This window comes from Ochotona princeps, chromosome 22 (assembly GCF_030435755.1).
Source record: "Ochotona princeps isolate mOchPri1 chromosome 22, mOchPri1.hap1, whole genome shotgun sequence".
In the NCBI taxonomy this organism is placed as follows: domain Eukaryota; kingdom Metazoa; phylum Chordata; class Mammalia; order Lagomorpha; family Ochotonidae; genus Ochotona; species Ochotona princeps.
In genome coordinates this window covers 10699495-10722195 of record NC_080853.1, presented here as the reverse complement: position 1 = coordinate 10722195, position 22701 = coordinate 10699495, and the positions used below count along the sequence as shown (strand labels likewise).

Here is a 22701-nt window from a genome sequence, read left to right as displayed (position 1 = left end):
AGGCGGCTAGAGGATCAGTCAGTGTCAGACATGACTGGAAAAGCAAGAGGGTGAAATACTCTGGGGAGAGGGCTGTGAGGTGGGAACTTCCAGGGCAGGCTGGGGGTGGAGGGTGACTTCCACCTGCTGAGAAAGGCAAGTAAGTGGATGCCCCAGAAGTCCCCAGAAAGGACGCCACCTTGCCAACACCTTGACTTCAGATTTATGACTCACAGAGCCGTAAGAAAACGCATTCGTGTTATTTCCAGTCAGGAAGCTGTAACAGAATTAACAGGAAGCAGGTGCAAAAGCTTTGCCAGAAACAGAAGCACGTGGAGGCCCAATGCCGTTTGAATTTCTGATAAACAAGTTTTAAAGCATCAGTGTGTCCCAGATGTTCCATAAAATATACTTTAAAAAGAAGAAGAAGCTGTCATTTAAAGGAGGTGTACATGTAACGGAGGGTTTGCTGTGTTCCCTGGTAATTTAAAAATTATGGAGCTGAAAACAGCTGCAGGGTCAGAACTTGGCACTCCCAGGCCCCCTCTCCTTGCCCCTCACACAAAATCTAGCTCGTGGCAGAAACTTGTGGGTGTTTGTGGCCCCGTGGGTTACCTGCCACCTCTCTGTGACTCCTTTGTCTCCAGGGCGGGGAAGGGAAGACCTGGTCTTGGGATCCTGTTCTTGGGGTGCAGATCTGACCTGGATGTGGTATGGCTCTTGGGGAATAGGACAGCGTGCTGACTGTGCCTGAAAGAGGGACCCAGCGGTCGTGCCTCGGAGGGGCAGGGGCACAGGTAGGAGGGTGTGTGTGTGTGTGTGTGTAGTAGTGACAAACCGGCTATGAACAAGGGAAACTGGGAACGCCTTCCAAACTAACACTGTCCCCAAACAGGGAAAACGGCATCGATTGAATCAACATCCGATGCACAGTGGCGTGCTCTCAGGCCAGGGCGGCCCCTCTCCTCCCTTCCCTGGACTTTATTTCCCCTCCTGCAAAGGGACCTCGCCCAGCAGCTCCCGCTCAGCAGCCCTGTGCCACCCAGGAGCCCGCAGCGCCCAATCCCGAGCGCCAGAGGGCGCCAGAGAGCTGGCCTCGCGGCAGGTGTCACACATGCGCACTCCCGGCGCTGTCACGCCCTGCTCGTCACTTCCGGCGCGAGGGCCGGACCGGCCGGGCCGGGAGTGCGGGTCTGTGCTGTGCGCACTGCCGGACGAGGCTCCCGCCGCCGAGTGACCCGCGCTCCGCCCCCGCAGCCGGGCCGGTGAGTGCCCGCGAGCCCAGCCGTGTACCGTGCGGGCCGAGGAGGGAGGCCCTCGCCCCCTGTGAGGGAGGAGTCACCGGAAGTGGGGAGCGGGAGACCCCAGGAAATGGGGACGCCTGACGAAGGGGTGACACCCGGAAGGTGGTGCCTGCAGTGAGGGGGCCGCGGGGCTCCTGCAGAGAGGGCGTGCTGACCCCCGGTGGTGGGGAGAGCGGCGGGGTGCCGGGCTGCAGGTGGGGCCCATGCCCGGCTTCCCCTCCGTGCGGGGTCGCAGGACGCTGCGGTGGCGGGTGGAGGTGACAAGTCCAGGTGGGGCTTACCCTCTAGGTGTGCACCCCTGCCGTGTCTCGTCAGCTCTCCTCTGTCCCCTGAGCACTGCCCTGTGCCAGGCACAGGGGACACCACCGAAAACGTGACAAGCAGGTACTCGACCCTCCTGAGATGTACATTACCGCAGTGAAAGGGGAGCAGCCGTAGTGTTGTCACCACATGTAGGGACAAGAAAATGCGAACACACAAGGCGCCTGCCTAGCAGGGCAGTTGACAGGTGGTGAAATACGCAGGTCCCTGTTCAGGGCTAATGGCAGCTTCCCTGTGGGCAAGGAATGATGCGTGTGGCTGGGAGCATGCGCCTGACACACTTGGGAGGGGATCGGGAGTAGTGTGCTTATGGAATGGGGGTGCCGAGGCATTTCCTGTGAACACCCACCACGCACTGGACTGCCGCAGCAAGCAGATAAACAGGAGCCCAGAGCTGAGGAGGATGAGGGACTCTGCTGGAGCAGCCAGGGAGGACTTCACCGAAGAAGTGATCTTGTGCTTGGGGCCTAATAGGGGCGCGTTGTCTGGTTGGGGACCAACAGGTTCCAGGCAGAGGAGAGAAGGTACGGGAGGTACCCGGAGAAGGTTGGGGCATTAGCTTTAGGCTGGCAGGGGAGCCTGGTGGCATGAGTCTCCCTGGTTGGAATGACAAATGTCTGTGGGTGTTGTCCCTCCCTCAGCACGCCTCCCCTCCCAAGCAGCTTCAGTGTTTATGGAATGCAGCCCGTGGGTCTGACTACATGCTGGGTGCTGCCTTAAAGGTGATGAAAGAAGCACAGTGGGTGCTGTCATGAGTCGCCTCTGGACTGCAATGCTGGAGTGGGGAGAGCCACGTCCAGGAGCCCCCCGGGCCTGTTGGCCTCAGGCTCTTCCTGTCTCTCACCTGCATCAGTTCAGTGGTCTCTGGGTGGTCTCTGCTGCTTCTGTCTTCACACCCTCCTCACCCAGCCTCAAGACAGTACATAGTTCTTCTGAAAGAGAAAGCATACCATGTCACTTCTTGAAAACCTTTCACAGCTTGCTCAGGGTACAAGTCCAAGTTCTTTCGGCCTCCAAAACCCTGGCCATCGGGCCTCCGCGGCTTTTGGCTTCATCTGCCAAGTATTGCCCATCCCGCTCCTCTGGCTCTGCCCACGCAGGCCTGTCTGCCAGGGAGCCGGGCGTGTTCTTGCCTCCGCTTTGCACTTGTTCTTTGCTCAGATGTTCATGGCTTGCCCCCTTGCTTCTTCATCACGGCTCAAAGCTCTCCTGAGTGAAGCCGCTCCTGGCCACCCTATGAAAATTGGAGCCCTTCTCCCTAGATTCCTGCAGCCCTGCTCTCTGCTTTGCCTCTCTACCCGGCATTCAGCACCTTGCAGTAGACGACATTGTTGGCTTTGCCTGTGCACTTGTTTCTCCCACTAGACTCGAAGTCCCAGCTTTGGGAGAGGGCTCCAGTGTTTGTTGAGTGAATGACGTGACATGCAATCGGGTCTTCAGGATGCGTTAGGGTTGGTCAGCTGAAGAGCTGGAGGAAGAGCATGCGGCTTGCGGGACATAGGGTGTGCACAGGATGAGAGCATGCCGGAGCAAGTGGGAGAAGCTGGGAGCAGGGCAGGCCGACCTAACATTTGGAGGAATGACTCAATTACTTGATGCAGACCGAGAGGATCATGGGGGTGCAGTCAGGACATGGTGTGTGGGGATCCCCAAGAAGGCAGCCTGCTGTCCTGGTTGAACTCCGGGTATCAGTGGTAGCCACAGGCTTGTGTGTGGGCTTTGCAACTCGGCTGTGCTGCTGAGGCATCTGCAGCGGCTCTTTGGATTCATTTTCTGTTAAGGAAGTATTGGGTGAGATTACGCTTGTAGGAAACACCAAAGGCAACACCTGTGGAAGACGAGAGGGAGGGTGCCGAAGTCGGGAAGAGCCCTGGTCTGCAGCCAGGGTTGCCTGTTAGAGGAGCCCGTGTCTCACTCTGTCATTGGCTGGCAGTGACCTGTGCAAAGTGGATCCAGAGGGACACAGCTGGGGCCATTTGTCAGTGACGTGTCCCAGCAGCAGGCCTGCCCAGTGCGTTTTTGTGGCAGCCAGAGAAGTGTCTTGGGTCTGTGGTAAAAGCATTCCAACAGTCCAGTCAGGAAGATCTGCCTAGTTCCTCTTCATGACTGAATAGTATTCCACTCACATGGTAATCTTATTTAACCAGTGCTCTACTGGTGTGTACTTTAAAGGATTCCAGTCTTTTATCCTTAGCATTAATACTTGTACCGTCTGTGTGCAAATTGTGCACATAAATACAAGTATATGTACCAGAAATTGAATTGCTGAGCCAAGGGATATGTGGGATGTTTTTAGGCTTTTAACGTGAGAGCCAGAGAGTTCCCATCCATTGAGTCACTCCCCAAGATGTCCACAGAGTCCCAGGGTGGGCTGGGCTGCAGCTCGAATCCAGGAACTCGGTCATCGGAGGCCTGACCACTGCCTCCCCAGGCCTGGTTAGCAGGAAGCTGGGATCAGGAGTTGGAACTCAATGCCAAGTAAGACACATGCACAGTGAGTAGGTGGGTATAACTTTTGATAGGTATCGACAAGTTGCCCCCCAAAGAGGCTGAGTGTCCTTATATTCCACTGGCAGCAAGCATGGCAGAGTGCATATTGCCACGATCGCTCTGAATCTCATGTTGTTTTAATTCCCGCATCTTAGATGAGGAGTCGCGTCAAGTACCTGTCACATTTCACGCTGGGCAGGTGAGGAATGTGCCCATCGGCCATCACTGCCTGAGCACTGACAAGATTGTTTTATTTGTTTATTTGAAAGGCAGAATGACAGGGAGAGAAAAAGAGGTCCTCTGTTTACTTGTTTGCAACCAGGGCTGAGCCATGTCAGATCCAGGATCCAGAAAATCCATCTGAATTTCTCGCACACTTGGACCTGCTTCTGCTGTCTTCTCAGGTACATTAGTAGGGAGCTGGATCAGAAGTGGAGCATCAAGACTCAAATTGGTTCTCCAATATGGGATACCTAGGTTACAAGTAGCAGTTTAACGCACTGCACCACAACAGCAGACCCTTTGACAAGATTCCAACTGCAGTCACAACTAAGGTTTGACCCAGTTCCACCCGTGGTTCAGAGTCCCTGTTCTGAGGCCACTGGGCTTGGCCACAAGTGTCCCTGCTGCCCTGGGGTTTGAGAAACGCAGTGTCAGGCTGTAACAATACCTCCTGGGACTTCTGTGTTGGCAGGGACCCTAGTGGCTCATGTCCGAAGAAAGCAGCTCTTTAAGAACCAGCCCTTCTGCAACCTCCCTCTCCGAGAATGAGCTGGCCGCCCCGCCCGAGCTGCCCGAGCCACCGGGCTACGTGTGCTCCTTGTCTGAAGAACTGGTCGCCAAAGCCCGGGAGGAGCTGCAGGAGAAGCCTGAGTGGCGGCTTCGGGACGTGCAGGCCCTCCGGGACATGGTGCGGAAGGAGTACCCGAACCTGAGCACGGCCCTCGATGATGCCTTCCTGCTACGCTTCCTCCGAGCCCGCAAGTTCGACTATGACCGGGCCCTGCAGCTCCTAGTCAACTATCACAGCTGCCGGAGGAGTTGGCCGGAAGTCTTCAGTAACCTGAGGCCATCAGCCCTGAAGGACGTCCTGGCTTCAGGCTTCCTCACAGTGCTGCCCGACACTGACCCCCGGGGCTGCCACGTCGTCTGCATCCGCCCAGGTATTGGGAGGAGGATGGGAGTGTGTCTGGGTTGTGTCTGTCCATCCGGTATTCCCTTTTTAACCCCTCCTTATTTGAGTCAAAGTGCTTGGGGCTGCAGATGACAAACCAACTCAAGGCCAGTGTGAGGACCCAGCAGTATCTCTCCGAACCAGAGGGGTACACACGGAGCAGCCCTTGTATGGGGGGGACTAAGATGGCGAAGTGCTGGGAGCTAGGAAGGCTGTCTCTGTGTCTCTGCCACCTGTTGCTGTCCCACTCTGCTTGTCTTCTTCATGCTTTTTTCTGTAGAATAGTTGAAAAATGTTTTTTAAAATCTCCTTTCCATTTTACTTGAACGGGGAAAAGAAAAAGATACAGAGATCTTTCATCTGCTGGTTCACTCCCCAAAGGCCTGTGACAGCCTGGCCACAGTCAGGAGCTAGAATTCCACCTGACGGTCTCACTGGATGGCAGGTCTTTAACTCTTGGCTCCATCACCTGCTGCCCTCCCCCCAAGGTGTACACTGGCATTGGTGTTAGGAAACTGAATTGGAAGTGGAGCCAGGACTTGAACCTGGCATTCCAGTAAGCAGTTCATCCAAGTATTGTCGTTGCCACTGCACCAACCGCTTGCCCCTGCAGACTGGCTTTTGTAGCTCTGTGTGTAGAGGAATCTGACACCCTCAGCTCTCAGTTGCACCTGGCCACCCAAATTCTGCATCTCTAGAGGAAAGAATCTGAGGGACCTGCCCCTGATCACAAGGTACAGTTTGGTGGCCAGGACGCTCTTGCTCCTCCTATGGGAGTAGAGGGAGGGACGGATGATCGCTGCAGGCTGGGCACCTGCTCTCTGCCTCCTCTCCCCTTTCCTTTGCTGTCTGAAGCCACTAGGAGGATTCACTTTAGATCCCTTTTTAGATTCTAGTTCCAGGTGCCAGGACACCTTCATTTGGCCACTAGCCTGGAGCTGGGGGAGGCTCCCCTCAGAGAGCATTCAGAAATAGGACATAGGGCATTGGACAATGTCAGAACTCCAGCTCTAGACCCTTGTCCTGGGCCCTCCTGTGACATCAAATGCACTGTCAGCTGAGGCATGTCCCCCAGACCTTCTGCATCAGGCGGAGCTGAAGAAACCAGGAAGGCAGAGTGTGATGTTCTTCGCCAGCAAGCCAGAAACAGAGAAAGTACTGGTAGCTCTCCTTTCCTGTGTTGACAAACAGCCCAGGGGAAGGCAGATACCTTGATGTGCCCCCCTCAGCCCGTGAGCCCCTCGAGTCATCCACCACACCCTCTCAGTGGATGAACCTGTTCTCTTCAGCCCTGGCTGCACACCGGGCACACAGCTAAGGGCCTCACCCACTCAATGTTAGCTGGCGTTTATTTTAAAATAAGCAGTGCAGTCCACATTGCAGGAGAACAAGATGCTGGAAGCCAGCCAGTGCAGTGCTTTTACTGCTGTTCCTCTGTCTTCTGCTCACAAGAAGATTGCAGAACAGTCAGCTGTTTCCACACTGGGCACACTGCGTTGCTCATGGGGTAACTTCCTCCCCACCTTTGTCTAGAGCAGGTCTGGACTCTCTCCATCAGCCCAGCCTTTTAGGGGGAGGAGTCCACAGCCTTTGCCCTCAGCTGGGTACCTACAGAGACGTGTGGTAGAAAGGGTTGCGATCCTTTATGTGGTGGGAAGACACAGTCAGCAGCAGCAAACAGCCAGCTGGAGTCATTTGTACACTGGAGTTTTAATGGGGATTTTGCACTTTATATATCCCATTGCAGGGGCCAACTCCAAGTTTTCTTTTCCTAAGGCAGGGATAGGTACATGGATCTTGGTGGGATTTTCTTGAGATGGACAGTTAACACCCCAAAGTTGCCCATTTTATCTTCTCTCCCCAGAGAAAATCAAGGATCCTTAAATTGGGAGTATTGAGGGAGCATTGCCCTGGAAAGGAGCCCTTGGGCGAGGCCTCCATAGCTCCAGGCTCCAATCTTGCACCACCTCCTGCAGGTGGGGTATGTGCTGTGATCAGAAGTGTCACAATCAACAGGAAGCCAGCTCACATCGGCTGGAACCCAAAGGAGAACTCGTTTGTCCACATTGTTGGCTTGTGGGCTCAGCTGGATTCATCAGGGGTGCTGGAGGGCCGTCCCCATCCTGAGCTGCCTTCTCAGGCCAGCCCTGGCTTTCAGGACCCTGGAGTCTTGTGCTCACAGCCTCACCACTGCCAAGGAGATGATACTGTCAGTTCCCCAAGGGCCAGGCACCCCAAATGACTTGGCATGGATCACACAGGAGGATGTGATGCCAAATTGGTCCAGTCTCCTCTGCTTGCCAGGGGTCAAGTCCATTCTAGCCTAATTTGATGGCTCCCCAAGGAAAGTCATGGTGGTGGCATCAACAGAAGGAGGATTTTGGTAGCAGAAAGCCCCAGTAGGTGTTACTAGCCTGTCCTACTTAGGAGGAGATGGCTCACAGGGAGGAAGTCTCTTGGCCAAAGTCACACAGCCAGCAAGGTTCCATCCCTCAGGCGTGCCTGGTTTCACAGCTCACGCATTCCACCTCGTCACCAAGTGGCTTCTTTCTTTTCAGCATTTGGAGTTGGGAAACATGAGCTGCTGCCCACGGTCCCTGGGTGTAAGCTGAACACAAAGAAAGGTTAGGCTTTCTTGGGTTGCACGTCCATGCTCATTTCTATAATATGTCCATCTCGTGTGACCCCAGACAGGTGGATCCCCAGCAACTATCCCATTACCGAAAACATCCGCGCCATATACTTGACCTTAGAAAAACTCATTCAATCTGAAGAAACCCAGGTGAATGGAATTGTGATTCTGGCAGACTACAAAGGAGTGAGCTTATCAAAAGCGTCTCATTTTGGCCCTTTTATAGCCAAAAAGGTGATCGGCATCCTCCAGGTATGTTCCCCCATTTGTCCTGCACACCTCTTCTGTGGTTGGTTGGCTTTCCACAGGCCCCATCCCTTTACTGCAGGTCTCTGAGACCATCCAAATCCCATGTCCCACTCCTGCAAGCAGAGAGAAACAGGAAGTGTTACAGGAGGAAGTCTCCTTGTCCAGTTTTACTTTAGCTCCAGCCAGGGTCTCCAAGCATTTTTGAAGGTTTCTTCTGCCTGGACAAGATCAGCTGTAGAACAAGAGTCCAAACACCAGGGAGATGCTTTTCCCCACTGGGTGTTTTGTTTGTTTGCTTGGAAGATGGAGGAGGAGTCCTCCAAGAACTCAGAGCCTGTGCCACCTGTAAGGACCTATGCTCATGGAATTCTACTGGAGCGCACTCGGGTCTGTAGCATTGCACCTCTGGTTACAGGACATGGGTCACAGGAAACTGTGAAATTTCTTACATATCTGAACTGCATTGAAGGATTTGCACAATGCTTTTAGAGTCACTGGCTTGTCTAGTTCTTCCAAGAATCTTCGGAGATAGCTAAGGTGAGGATTAGTCTTTGAGATGATTAGAGAAATTGAAGGACTTAGGACCAAGGCCAGCTCAGGTCTGACAGCTTCCGTAGCCTTGCATTCCCTGTTTTCTGAACTGTCTTGTGAGCCGTGGATACCAGCCGTACCATGGTTCTCTGAGTTCCACAGATGTGTTTGAGCCCCTGCTGGTAGCAGGCTTAATGTTGGATCGAATCAGTGCCCTCCATTTGGACGTGTCTGTCAGCTTGAGCCCTGGCTTTCCTTAGCTTCCAGTCTTTTGATCCCTCCTGCTGGATACCATGTAGACTCGTGCCAGGATAGAGGTGGGATCGGCGTTTTTATAGTCAGTCCATTTCCTGTGAATTTTATCATAAACCTTTCCATAGTAAAGATATTTAATAGGGCTGTGATTAAATCAATATGACTGGACTTTAGGAAAAAAAGGTTTATCTGCTTTTTTTTTTTAAAGATTTATTTATTCTTATTGAAAAGACAAACCTACAGGAACATCTTCCATCCTCTGGTTCACTCCCCAAGTGGAGCTGAGCCAGAGTTGAGCCAATCCAAAGTCAGGAGTATCTTTTGGGTCTCCCACATGGATGCAGATCCCAAGGCTTTGAGCCTTGTTCTACTGCTTTCCCAGAGCATAAGCAGGGAACTGGATGGAAAGTAGAGCAGCCAGGACATGAACTGGCACCCATATAGGATCCCAGTGTTTGCAAGGCAAGGCTTTAGCCAGAGCCATTGCGCTGGGCCCTTATCTACTTATTTGAAAGTCAGAGTTACACAGAGAGAGGAAGATCTTCCATCTGCTAGTTCACTCCCCATATGGCTGCAACAGGCAGGGTTGGACCAGGCTGAAGCCAGGAGCATCATCCAGGTCTCCCATGTGTGGCAGGGAGCTGGATTGAAAGTGGGGCAGCCGGACATGAACTGGCACCTGTTTGGGATTCTGGCATTGGAGATGATGGTTTTACCCACCATGCCACAACACTTGACCCCTCATTTATTTTTCTTTAAAAAAAAAATTGTAGTAGATATTGTGGCTATTTACTGGTTAATGTGATGTTTTGATGTATATATGTGTCATGTATGTATTGTTTCATGTCAGGGTAAATATCTTTCTCCCCAAACATTTCTTTATGGTTAAAATATCCAAAACCTTCTAGCTGTTTTTGTTTTGTTTTGTTTTGAATCATGAGCTCTCATTCCTTGCTAGTCTGCTGTGCGGGGGAGCCCAGAGCTGTGTACTCCTGTATCACTGTCACTCAGTCCCTGCTCCTTTCCCTCACGACACCTGTGGCTTCTCTGAGCCTCCCTTGCTTTCGCTCCACACATGGCTGAATGGAGCGTGTCTTCGTGCTTGGCCTCACTTATCACTTGGCTGTGCCAGATCACTCCTACTCATTTGCCTGCCTCTCATCACCTGCTAGCATCCAAGGGAAGATGCTTTGGACCACCCTAACGCCGGAGGCCTGGTGTTTTCCAGACCTCTCTGTAGACCAAGATCATTCTCCACCTGCTTGCCTACCTCTCTCCTGAGCCAGCTTTGGGTCCCAGGAGAGACTTGGTCCCCATGGATTGTTTCCTGGTTAGCCTCTCCGGGGGCTCTGAGGAGAACCAGGCAGGCCTGATGCTGAGCCCTACGATGAGGAATCCAATCAGGAAAGCGGACTGCCAAAGGGAGGGCTACAGATTCTCCACTTGACGTAACTCCCTTCCTTTTGCTCCTCCCCTCAGGATGGTTTCCCCATTCGGATAAAGGCAGTGCACGTGGTGAATGAACCACGGATATTCAAAGGCATCTTTGCCATCATCAAACCATTTCTCAAGGAGAAAATAGCAAACAGAGTAAGTACTGAGCCTCCCGAATTCAGAAACTGGTTTTTCTCTCTTATTTTATTTGTGATATATAGGCCTTATGTCCCAGCTTATTCGTTTGGACCCGAGACCACTAATTTGGAAAGCTCAAGGTCCTAGATAAAATACACAAATAATTGTTTTTGTGAGGGGAAGACAAAATGAATAAGAATATATTACTTGATAGTAAAGGGAGCAGAATGAAAGTTTTTTTAAGAGCTTCCCAGCTTTGTCATCATTGATATACTGTATTTTGTGTCCAAGAGGATGTGACAAAAAGGAGATGCAAAAGCCATCACTGGGCATAAAACTGAAAGGAGCTGTAATAATTCCTCAGATGTCCCCAACCTGTCTCAACCCAAGCCTCAGGAGAAATGTCTTTACCTCGCCCAACACAACTGACCAAGCTGCACTGGGTGTTCTCTGCCAGAGTCCAGCTCCAGCCTGGGTTTCGGAACTCAGGAAGGGTGCGTGAATGAGGCGTGAAGAGAGAAAGAAAGGAGACGGACCACCAGGATTCCTTGATCGTAGTGGACAAAGCGAGAAAGCTGTCCGCTTTATTTATACAGAAGCAGTACAAAGTTTTTTCTTAGGGGCATTTTGACATAGCTTCAGGGGGGCACAATTTACAACTTCTTGAGAAATGATTGAGGAAGGATTCCACATTCCTTGCTTATCTTGGCTTGCCAGTCTTCATCTGCTCTCCTCAGGTCTGGGCTATAACCTAGGCGCCACCTGTGACAACCAGACCCCTACCTTGAATTACGTATGAGTTAAAAGGTCTGGGGCCTTGGTTTATGGGGATCAGGGTTATTGACATTAGTTGGCTATTAGGTCTGTAAGCTCACAGTTTGTTAAAGCAAGGGTAAAAACGGCGGAAAGAATTGCAGTTAGCAATGAGCTAAGTTACTCTATTTAAGTTTCAACTCTACAATGGATGAGTGAGTGTTTCCAAAGACAATTCTACAAATTGTTTCAGTATTAGACAAGGCATTATCCATTCCAACATTGCAACCAAGAGTTTCTCAGTAGACAACACATCTTATGCAGTAATACACTCCTACTACAATTCTTATTCTACAACTTATGTATCACTAAATGGGAGAAATACATCAAGGGAGAAAAAATATGAAGATCTAAGACAAAAAGTTATAAACATTACATTCCTCTACAACTGCAGGTTCTACAACCTCGTAAGTGATCAAACAATAATCAAAAGTATATCTTTATGATGTTAGTGAAATCAGCCTATATTTCCTCTAGTTAGAAATTATGAAAGCAGCTAAAGTAACTACATTTTCTATGCTCTAAAGAGTTGCAAGGACAGGCTAACCCTTAAGGTCACAGTAACTATAATTTTTTTGCCTTAGCAGGATAGCCTTTAGGGTCCCAGTAACAGGATAGCTTTTAGGGTCACAGTAGCTATATTTTTTGTCATGGCAGTTTTAACCCATACTCCCATCATACCCATTAGTTTGTAAAATTCTTATCAAGCTGGGCCCGGCGGCGTGGCCTAGCGGCTAAAGTCCTCGCCTTGAAAGCCCCGGGATCCCATATGGGTGCCGGTTCTAATCCCGGCAGCTCCACTTCCCATCCAGCTCCCTGCTTGTGGCCTGGGAAAGCAGTTGAGGACGGCCCAAAGCTTTGGGACCCTGCACCCGCGTGGGAGACCAGGAGGAGGTTCCAGGTTCCCGGCTTCGGATCGGCGCGCATCAGTCCGTTGCGGCTCACTTGGGGAGTGAAACATTGGATGGAGGATCTTCCTCTCTGTCTCTCCTCCTCTATGTATATCTGGCTGTAATAAAATGAATAAATCTTTAAAAAAAAAAAAATTCTTATCAAGCCATTTCCCAGAAAGCATGCTAAATGTCTGGGCCAGATTTTATGGCAATGGGTAAACAGCACAGACTTAATTATACTCCTGTGTGTAGTTAAAGGCCCACTCACCAGGACATCCTCAGTAACATTAACTCCTAAGCTCACGTTGGTTGTAAAAGCCATCTCACAGAGGCAGACAGTGCCTCAATAGATTACAAAATTCTTAGTGGGTGCGGTCAAGGTGGTCAGAGATGAATCCACTGAGCCCTGCTAAGCAGCTGGTAGCTCCCTGGGCCCTGCCAGTCAGGGAGCTGTTCTCTTCACACCTTCGTGTTATTCACACCTACTGCACGGACCCCATCATTTCCCCCTTTCTTATTAATATTAAATTGAAGGATGTGCAGTTCTCTGCGAGTGGCTTGAATCATGGAGCTCAAACGTCGAAAGATGACTGGGCCAAGAAACAACACAAAAAGGAGAACAATTAGCGTGATTCCCAAATTAGTAAAGAATGAAGAAAATGTCTTATCAGAAATAAAAGATGAAAGAGATTGTAAAAATTGATTGGCAATGCCTCTCGTGGAAATGGCCTGAAGTTGAGAGTGAGAGATGGCAGAAATCTGGGCATGCAATTCCTGGATGCTAAGAGTAGTAGAAGTGCTATTCCATACACCTTGGAGATGAGTTTTAACATCATTCCAAGAGATGTGTGAGTCATTATAAGGGAGAGGAGTGACACAGATCCATTTGTAAATACTCTGGCAAGTGTCACCAAATCTGGTTCTTAAGTGTTAAGCTTCATTGCCAATATAATCACTGCCTCTTCTAATGCATTAATCTTGGCCTCTAGATCTGTCAATACTTTCCTATGAACTTATTGCACCAGCTGTAAGAGGCCCAATAAGAGTAACAAATGCAGTGAGACCCAAAGATAACGCACAAAGCATGGACAAAGTTGTTGACAACAATTCCAAAGCATAAAGAGCAGCAGCATCATACCATGGTTCAAATTTATAGGTAATATTACATATGAGGGTCTTCTCAAGAAACTAAAAGTACCAGGCATCAAGGAACAATTAAGACAATTGGTGACAACACACTTTGTACAAATTACAGTGTATACAGAGCCATCTCAGGAAAGCTGAAGGGAGCTTAAGGCTCCATCTTGTAAAGGAGGAATGTTACTTATCAACAGTCCTTTTGGAAGTGGCTTGAGTTCTGTGCAGAGATGTCTTCAGTGGTAGAAGGTAGTCAGCAGATGTGCACGTGATGTGTCCTCATGGCAGGTCTTGATCTTCAGACTCAGCCTTTAAAACATTTCCGGGTGAAAGTGTCTGTTGACCTCAACAGTTCTCCCTCTGCCCCTTCCCTAGGCTTAACAGCCTTGTGGGCTGGTAGGCTTAACAACCTACGGGCTGGGCCTGAATTCCATACGCTTTGTCAAGAGGAAGCAGGTGGAGATACAAATAGTCCCAAGGTTCTAAGGACCCAGAACTTGGAATCCCAATTCCCTGAAGATCTAGCTTCATCAGCTCAGGGATGGCCCACACGGGTCTGTGTGGCTTGAATCTCCCAGGGTAATGGGGATGCACAGCTAGGCCTGTGGGACCTGTTAGTACCTGCCTGGAACTATGCCCCAAGCAGCCTGTGGTCAGGGTATTTACACCTGTGAGATGCCTTTATGTGCAGCCCTTGATGTTGTTCATTTGTTCTTTTGTATACTCATCCACCCAAAAATACTTACTGGTCAACCGCTAGATGCAAGGTGAACAAAAGGCCCCAAACCTGGCTCAGGGATGCTCGTAAGATAGCCAGCCAGCCAGCGGGTTACTAATGGTGTCTAGTGTTAGATAGCGAACGTGAGATGTGGTGGCTTTGTGGGGTGGATGTTTGAGCAAGAGCTTGAGTGGTGAGGGAATGAACCAGAGACCTGGAAGACCAGTCACAACAGGACTGCAAGGTGGGGCCTGACTGGTGTCCTAGAGGAACAGCTGGGTGGTGACCTAAGTGGCCAGTACCCAGACAGTGGTGGTGGAGAGAGGGCAAGTCAGAATAACAGGATCAGATCATGAGAGGTCTGGTGGGCTATCAGGCAAACTTGAGCTTTCTGTGTGTGAGCTGGGAGCCCTGGTGGTTGCTAGTAGAGAAGTGTGTGATCTGACACATACTGAAAGAAGCCAAGTTTACAGTGGGACAGGTAGGAACAGGAGGACCAGAGTAGACTCTTACAGCAGTTCAGGGAAACGTGATGGCAGTATGGTACCCTGAGGGTGGTTGAAAAGTATTTGGATTCGGATCTACTCTGAACATCCAGCCAATAAGAGTGTGCAGTTTGGAGAAAGGGGAATTTCGGATCCTCCAAAGTTGTGGGTCTGAGAATTGAGAAGGTTGGAGCTGTCGTCCCTTCACTGACCAGATACTGGAGCTCCTACCCCAGAGGATGTTGCTGCCTCAGCAATTAACCAAAGTGTATGTGTGTGTTCATTTCATCTCCCCTTCAGTTCTTCCTCCATGGGTCTGACCTGAACTCTCTCCACACAAACCTCCCAAGAAGCATTCTCCCCAGGGAATATGGGGGCACAGCTGGCGAGCTGGACACTGCCACCTGGAACGCAGTGCTGCTGGCCTCAGAGGATGACTTTGTGAAAGAGTTCTGCCAACCTGTCCCCACCTGCGACAGCATCTTGGACCATGCGCTGCTGCCAGAGGGCCTAACCTCAGATGTGCAGTGTGATGACTCCATGCGAGCTGTGAAATCCCAGCTGTACTCCTGCTACTAACCAGTCCCCCACGGGTGTCACCATCTTTCCATCCTTTCCTTTTCCCTTTGGAAACACCCAAGGTGAATTTAAGGGGCCAAGGATTCAATCTCACTCCTTGGGATTCAACAGTGGCATTGAGGAGCAGCCTTTGGAGAGCTTTAACCATGAGCCCATCATGGACTAAACGTCTCCTACTTGAATTACTCCATGTAAGGAGTGGGAAATGGGCCCAAGGATCTCCCAGTGTTTGGAATCTTGGTTTGCATCTCTTAATCCACAGCTACATGGGTTCTCATGCATGTCAGAAGCAAGACGTGTCAGGGCCCACATCACCCTGAGTCCATTTTCCAGAGGAAACAGCCCAACTGGCCAGTTGGCATTGTTTTTGTGAGACCATCTGGTCAAACCCAGAGATGGACAGCGGTGAGCTTTGGCTTGAGGTGTTTGTGTCTTTCACAGGAGCCACTGTAGACATCTGCTGCTCATCAGGAAACAAGTTAGAGGCCCAGACCCCAGTTGCCATCAGTGGGCTTGAAAAGGACCTGCTCCTACTCCAGTAAGCTTGAGGATGGTCAGCACTCCCTGGTGACATCCGGAAGCCAGAGACCAAAGCACTGCAGGAATCCGCTAGCTGAATCTTGTGATAGAAAGTTGGATTTTTCTAAACCCAAAAAGCCTTAGCCCTGGGTCTTGGTAGACTCTTTCAGGGTCCTAGAAGTATGGGATTTTAATTGCAGTAGAATTCTGGCCTCAGAAAGAGACCTGGCTCCAGTGTGAACAGAGCTCAGATTTCCCCCAGGGGGCCTCAGCTTTCTCACAGGTGAAACAAGGCAGGATTAAGGATATGGCTAGAGTTTTTCTGGTTACTGAGGTGCTGGGATTTGGTTTAGTTCCTGAATGTTCCATTTTGTGCCTGGGAAGATGACTGCCCAGATACAAGTGGTTGGGTCCTATTTTTCTGCGAGTCACATGGCCCTTTCCAGGAGGGATTGTCACCATTTGGCCCTGCCTTTCCTTCCTGTTGTGATGGCCACCAGGATCTTGTATGGCCATGTATTGTAAACCTGTCTGCAGTGGCGACAGTGCTGGAGATTCTTCCATTTTGGTCCCTGTAAATAAGCACAGCGCTGGGTCACTTCTTGGGCCCCCAGCTCTCCCAGGCTCACTGGAAGGACTAGTCAGCCAGGCTGAATGTCGGCTCTGCGTTTCGGCACTTTAGACCCTCCCCATCAGGATGCCAGCCTTAGCCCCAGCATCAGATTAGGGTGTCCATGTGATGGCATTCCACCTGATTCCTTTCACATTCATTCCCTGTGACCGTGGTGTGAAACAGCTACCAGTGCTACGTACTGTTTATGTACCTTCCCCGTGCATCTATCAGACTAAGTGTGTGAGGCACACAGCTGTTGAGAGCAGTGCTCTCAAGTGCAAGGCCAGGCTGCTGCTGCCAAGTTGTTCATCTTTAGTGCACTTTTTAAAATGTCTGGAGAAGCTGCTGGTAAAAATTTGTCTACTTACCTCACTAATGCCAATTCTAGGAAGTTCTTTCCAAAACCGCAAATACCAACCCTGGATCCTCAGGGTCTTGGTTGAACCGGAAAGGCCCAAACCACACTGTTGCGGCTGCCTTTTTCCCACTGACAAGGATACAACTACTATGAGCTGTCAGGGCCTAACTAGGGCAAGAATGGCTGATGTAGAACACCCAGAACCCAATGACTTGGGCTGGAGAACCTTTCTCAGATTCCCAGAGGGAAGAGAGGGGAAAAGGTTTTTTAGACGAAGAGAATTGCTTAATTCAATATTGCATTTCAGGCCATTGGCCTGTTCTGAGTGACCTCATACAGGAGTGGCCATGCTTTGAGAAACATCTCAAAGGTCAGACAGGATGTGGTCCTGTTCCTAGGCCTTTCCAGGTAAGGGCCCAAGAAGCTGTGCTGTCAGCTTGAGGGAAGGAATTGGGCGAGCTTTCTCTGCCTCTCGGAGCCCCTGCACTTGTGGTTTGCCCTCAAAGAGATATCCTGGAGCTTTGGACCCCAAGAGGCTTGAACCAAGCTGCCAATCAGGACGTCCCTGGGTACATACTAAGGCGGCCTCTCAGACTTCCCAGGGTGTTTGTGTAGTGGCACCAGCAGGGTAGGGGGTACACAGGGAGCAAACCCACCAACAACAGAAATGGAGAAGTTGGAAGGTTTTCTCATGGGGCAGAGTTCCGGCAGGTTGACAAACACCCGGAAGTTAACTCTCCTCTCCATTCGGTTCCAGCCTTACCTTGCTCTGGCTTTGAATCACTGATATCCCCTACACCATGAACTCTGAAGCCGTCCTGATATTCCACTGGCTTTACTGCCTCAGGAATGCCCTATTCTGTTTTTAGAGGTGACTCTGCCCCCCACTCCATACCCGTTTGGCTTGTCATTTAGGATCTGGATGAACTGACACTTAAAGCTTTCAAATCAATCCATAGATTCTGGTATACAGGAGTTGTCCTCTACCTCTTCCCCTGTGCCCCACAGAGAGTTTTGGAAAATCATGTCTCTTCCTGAAAACCACACCTGCGTTCATGGGTAAAGGTGGGTGGAACCTACAGGAACCCCTAGAAGTGCTCCCTCCTTCCCCTCCTCACCAGGAGTTTCCCTGAGGTTTGGATCCCTCAGGCTTCCTTGCTGCTTTCAATCGGGGCACTTGTCGGGGGCTCCTCAGCACTTCCAGTTCCCAGACACTGTCCCCACTGAGTCCCAGAGTCCTTTCCCCTGAATTCCTGTGAGGCGTCAAACCTTCTAGATTTCTTCTGGCGTCAAACCTTCTAGATTCCTAAGTGGCATTTGATCTTTATACCAGTCACGGGCATGTCTTGTCATTGTGGGCAGCAGAAGCAGTAGCAATGTCATGGCTTTATTCTAATGCCTCACGTGAATGTTTTCCGCCCAGAGCGCTCGCATGTCGGGAGAAGGTGGCTGGGCTCTTGGCGTGCTAGTGGCCCTCCCGTGTCTGGGAGAGGCATGGAGATTCCCAAAGGAAACACGCCAACATTAGGGAAACATGTAAGTTCTTAAGAATGTCTCTCAGAATTGAACTGTTCGTAATACCAGTGGTAATACTGGTGGCTTCCTGGCACTCCAGGTAGGAACCTACTCCAAGTGAAATACTTGAACTTTCTCTGGCTGAGAGCCTCTGGTGCGTCTCTTTCTCCCTCTCCCTCTCCCTCTCTCTGATGGGGCCGTGGGGGCTGGGCGACTTTCCTGACCAGCTAGGGAGCACTGTTGCTGCCTCTGGTCTCATTCCTTGCTTCAAACTGAAATTCAGTTTGGCTTTGAGCATAGAGGGACCCATGGTGACTCCTGCATCTACTTCAGTGTTTGTTTTGACAAGAGGTTTATTTTTCTAGTGCATTTTCTAAATCAAGGTGGTAAAAATATGTACATTTTAGTATGCATGACTGGGACTTCAACAATTAAAAAACCCTATAAGGTTGAAGGTGTGTGGTGTTCTGTGACCGTGACAGAAGTTCTGAGGTGGGTGACTTCAGGGGTCTGGGTACAGGTCTTCCTCCAGGTGAACCAGGATACACATGATGATGGCACATCTTGTACATGGCGTTCATGCGCAGTGAGACTATGCCAGAGTGTGTGCAGAACACAGCCAGTCACACCCAGGGGTACGGAGGAAATTGGCTTGTGTTCTGACTTCTTCAAAATCACACAGCAGCAGTCCTGCTGCTCTCGGAGCCAAGTGACCACTCAACAGTTTATTCTGGAAGCTCCGATAAGCTAGTTTCTGACCCCTTCAGAGCCACCAGAGTATAGCCCAAGTGTCTCTGGTCCAAGTCTTGCTTTGCCCACCTGTCCTGTTTAGAGGGGAGCACACATTCTACCCCACAGCAGAACATAAAAGTGAGGTGCCATGGCGGGTCTGCTGTACAGGTAACAAAGCCACTAAGAAATTACTCTTACCACAGCACACATGCTGTTTGATGCCACAGGCTAGTACTTACACTGTGGCCAGGTAGCTCTTCACACCAGCCTGTGCCCAGCCTGCTTTTCTCATTTGGGTACAGTGTCAGAAGCCTGTTAGGAGTCAGCCCCTTCTCTGTGCCTACTCCTTACAGAGGGCAGTCCTGGCACCTGCACCCATGGCAGTGCAAATTTCACATAACTGCAGTTCAAGCTGGGGAGGAGGAAGATACTCAGGATATCACTTTTCTGAAAAAATTTTTCTTAGCCAAATATTCCTGCTCTTACCAGACCAAATGCCTTGCACTTTGGATACAGCAACTTGCTGAAATGCTAGTTATTGCCTTCTGGTGATTAGTAACTTCCTTTATTTTGCTGTTTACTAAGCAACCACACAAGTCATTTGCTTCTCCAAGCCTCAGTTTGAGCAATGAAGTGGGCCAAGATAATCACCACCTACAGCGATATAGGTAATGCCTGCTCACTGTCTGTTACACACAGCTATCTATATGGTATCAACAAGGAGGGCTTCAAAAAGTTCGTGGAAAATGTGTATCAGGTAGATGCTAGGGCCCAGCATGGTGACACAGTGTGTTAAGCTGCTGATGGCAACAACACCATCCCATGTTGGAGTGCTGGTTCAAGTCCTGGCTGCTCTGCTTCCAATCCAGCTACCTGCTAACGGGTCTGGAAAGCAGCAGCAGATGGCCCAAGGGCTTGGGCCCCTGCCACCATGTTGGGAGAGCCAGGTGGAGTTCTTGGCTCCTGGCCTCAGCCTGACTCAGCCCCAAGTGTTTTGAACATTGGGGAGTGAGCCTTCTTTCTTTCTGCCTTTTCAAATAAATAAATATTTGGGGTAGAGAGAATTATGGATTTCAAAAAAATTTTAAGCCAAAATTAACACGATATCTAATTCCATCTTTATGAATTTTTCAAAGACCCTTTGTAAATACCACACATTGGATGACTTGCTCTTCACCTGAGGATACAGACATCACCTGGCTGGCTGGTTGGCTGGCTGGGTGGCACCTGCCAGAACAGGCTGACCAACCCACAGGAGCGCAGCAATGAGCAGGAATCCCCAGTGAGAAGCCAAAGTCTGGTGTTTGCTGTCAGTATGTAGAAATCTGCCACGTGACTCACCCAACTCCCATGAATACCCACTTTAGGAGGATGTGTAGAAAGAAAAATGAAGTCAAGAATTTAGGATGGACCAGAGCCTGTCCTGCTTTATGTTTGCCCCAAGTTCTGGTTTGGCCTAGAATACCAAACACTACATGGAAAACCTAGCCTGTAGCCCTTCAGCAATGTCTTTGAGTAGCAAGAGAAAGTTTTATTTCCCAACCAAGCACCACCCAGGCAAGACCAATCTAGAAAGTATCCAGGGCCTAGCATAATAGCCTACCAGCTAAAGTCCTAAAGTCCTCACCTTGCACACGCTGGGATCCCATATTGACGCTGGTTCTAATCCCAGCAGCTCCGCTTCCCATCCAGTTCCCTGCTTGTGGCCTGGGAAAGCAGTCAAGGACAGCCCAAAGACTTGGGACCCTGTACCCACATGGGAAACCCAAAAGAGGCTCCAGGCCCCTGGCTTCGGATTGGCTCAGCTCCAGCCATTGCGGCTGCTTGGGGAATGAATCAGTGGACATAAGATTTCCTGTCTGTCTCTCCTCCTCTCTGAATATCTGACTTTCCAATAAAAATAAATATTAAAAAAAAAAGTAACCTAATCCAGCACGATTAGTCCTACAAAGCTTTCTCCCAGCCGTGACTAGGTCAAAGTAGCTGAAAAATTCCTAGAGCGAGTCCCAGACTTCGAAGCCATGGCCTCTACCTGTAGCCCCGTTCATCCTGGTGATTCACAAGTGAGCTGACACCATGAGATCTGCTGACTCAAAAAGTATGTCCTGCTTTGAAGTCTGATCCTGGGCTTACTCAGGATGCTGGCGTTACTTATGTTTATGTGTAATTCAGCACTTGTGTGCATAATTCCCCTGAGTAACCGGGGGTCTCATTACCAGGAAGACTTCTTAGGATCTGGCCAAGCACAGCAGTGGCACTGCTCCTTCTAGTCTGTCACTGCTTCTTAAAGAGTACTTATTACTTCAAATTAATATCCAAGTTATTATGAGAAAAAACAATTTTGTTGGATTTTATTACACTTATTTTACAGCCTAGTATTGCTTTTGTTTGAATTACATAAGATGGAGAAAGGGGCACTGTAATGTTTTTGAAATTCAGGGTCTTTAAAGCTCTTAACCTGGCTTCTCCCCACTAAGAAAAGTCAGCTATCTAATTACCATTGACAAAATAAGGAGGCTAGCCCTGTCCACCCCTAAATCTCCTGTAAACTTCTCTCCATACACTGATATAAACCGCTGATTCCAACAATCCTTATAAAGCCCTGCTTGCCGCCTGTCCCCATCCCTGGCCATAAAGCCTGTCCCCTCTACCTTCACCTGTTTAATTCTGCACAAATACCTGGAAACCAGCCTTGCTGGGATCTTGGCTGAGCGTCTCTGACCTCTGCATACCATCCAGCCTCAGGGAGATAAACAGCTACTGTCAGCAGGCTTGGAATGGTTTAAGCACTTCACACAATAACCTTATTTTTTAAACACTCTTGCATGCTAATACTAACCATCTCAGGTATGAACACTGACATACAGAGAGGCAGCATCACAGGCTTAAGGGCAGCAAAGCATCACGTGCACTCAGAAATCAGCCGGCCAGTTGGACAACAGGAAACAGCAAAGCTGGGATGCAAATCGGGACAACACCTACGCTCATCAACCATTATGGCCGACCTCCCTTCTCCCAACAGTGTTTTTATGTTTCCCACATAAATAAATAGAACTACCATCTACTGTCTCCTCATATCTAGTTAATTTCCATGTTTAAAATTCTGATTACTTACTGTCTCCCAACTGTCAATTTCTCTATCCCCACTGCCCTCCTCTTTCAAATCTCAGACAGACTGGCCTTGATATCATCTCTATATCCATTATCTTTTAAATCAGCCCAAGTGACCAAAGACGTAGTCTGCTCGTGTCACTCTGAGCACGCCCTCTGTTGTCCAGTGCAAGGTCCAAACTCCTGAGCAGGACTCACTCAGCCCTTCCTGACATCCCTGGTGCCACTGCCCAGCCCAGCTCCACTAGCAGTTTGCTATGCCCCCGCACTCCTTCTCCTCAGTTTTGGCTTAGATGTCTCCTCCTCCAGGAAGCCTATGGTGGTATCCACCACTCACAGGGCCTCTCCTGTGAATTCTCTGTACTTCCTACCCAGCACCACAGAACCACCACATTCTAACCGCCTGTCAGCTTGCTCTCACTCTCAGCTGAAGTCCAAGATGGAAGAGTCTAGGACTACCTGCCTTGGGTTGCAGCCCAGAACCTAACAGCCCGGGCCAGAAGAGACAGTCAGGAAATCTATGTGGAAAAACAATGCTTTTTGTTCCACCTCCTTATATGCTGCCTCTCATGAATACATTTTTTTACAGTGCCTTGTTGCTCCTCACCAAAGTGACCCAGAGAAGGTCTTAGTTTTGAAAGGAGTAACACTCTGCTTACCAGTCACACAGTAAGTTTTAGAAGGAATCTGAGCATCCTGGCTAGATGCTTGACAAACTTAA

At 49.9% G+C, this 22701-nt stretch overlaps 1 protein-coding gene across 1 annotated transcript; it reads left to right on the top strand.

Annotated features, from left to right (window-relative positions):
* The first annotated feature begins 1114 nt into the window (after positions 1-1114).
* Positions 1115-15843, top strand: TTPAL (alpha tocopherol transfer protein like). Its single transcript, XM_004585833.4, has 5 exons — positions 1115-1244; positions 4789-5257; positions 7959-8152; positions 10415-10525; positions 14854-15843. Exons 2-5 carry the CDS (start codon positions 4804-4806, stop codon positions 15130-15132), a joined length of 1038 nt encoding a protein of 345 aa, XP_004585890.1. The 5' UTR covers positions 1115-1244; positions 4789-4803; the 3' UTR covers positions 15133-15843.
* Positions 15844-22701: the final 6858 nt, after the last annotated feature.

Coding starts and splice junctions, on each gene's coding strand:
- TTPAL (XM_004585833.4), top strand. CDS start 4,804: ATGTCCGAAGAAAGCAGCTCTTTAAGAACCAGCCCTTCTGCAACCTCC. Junction 5,258..7,958: donor CGTCGTCTGCATCCGCCCAG/GTATTGGGAGGA, acceptor GTGTGACCCCAG/ACAGGTGGATCCCCAGCAAC. Junction 8,153..10,414: donor AGGTGATCGGCATCCTCCAG/GTATGTTCCCCC, acceptor TCCTCCCCTCAG/GATGGTTTCCCCATTCGGAT.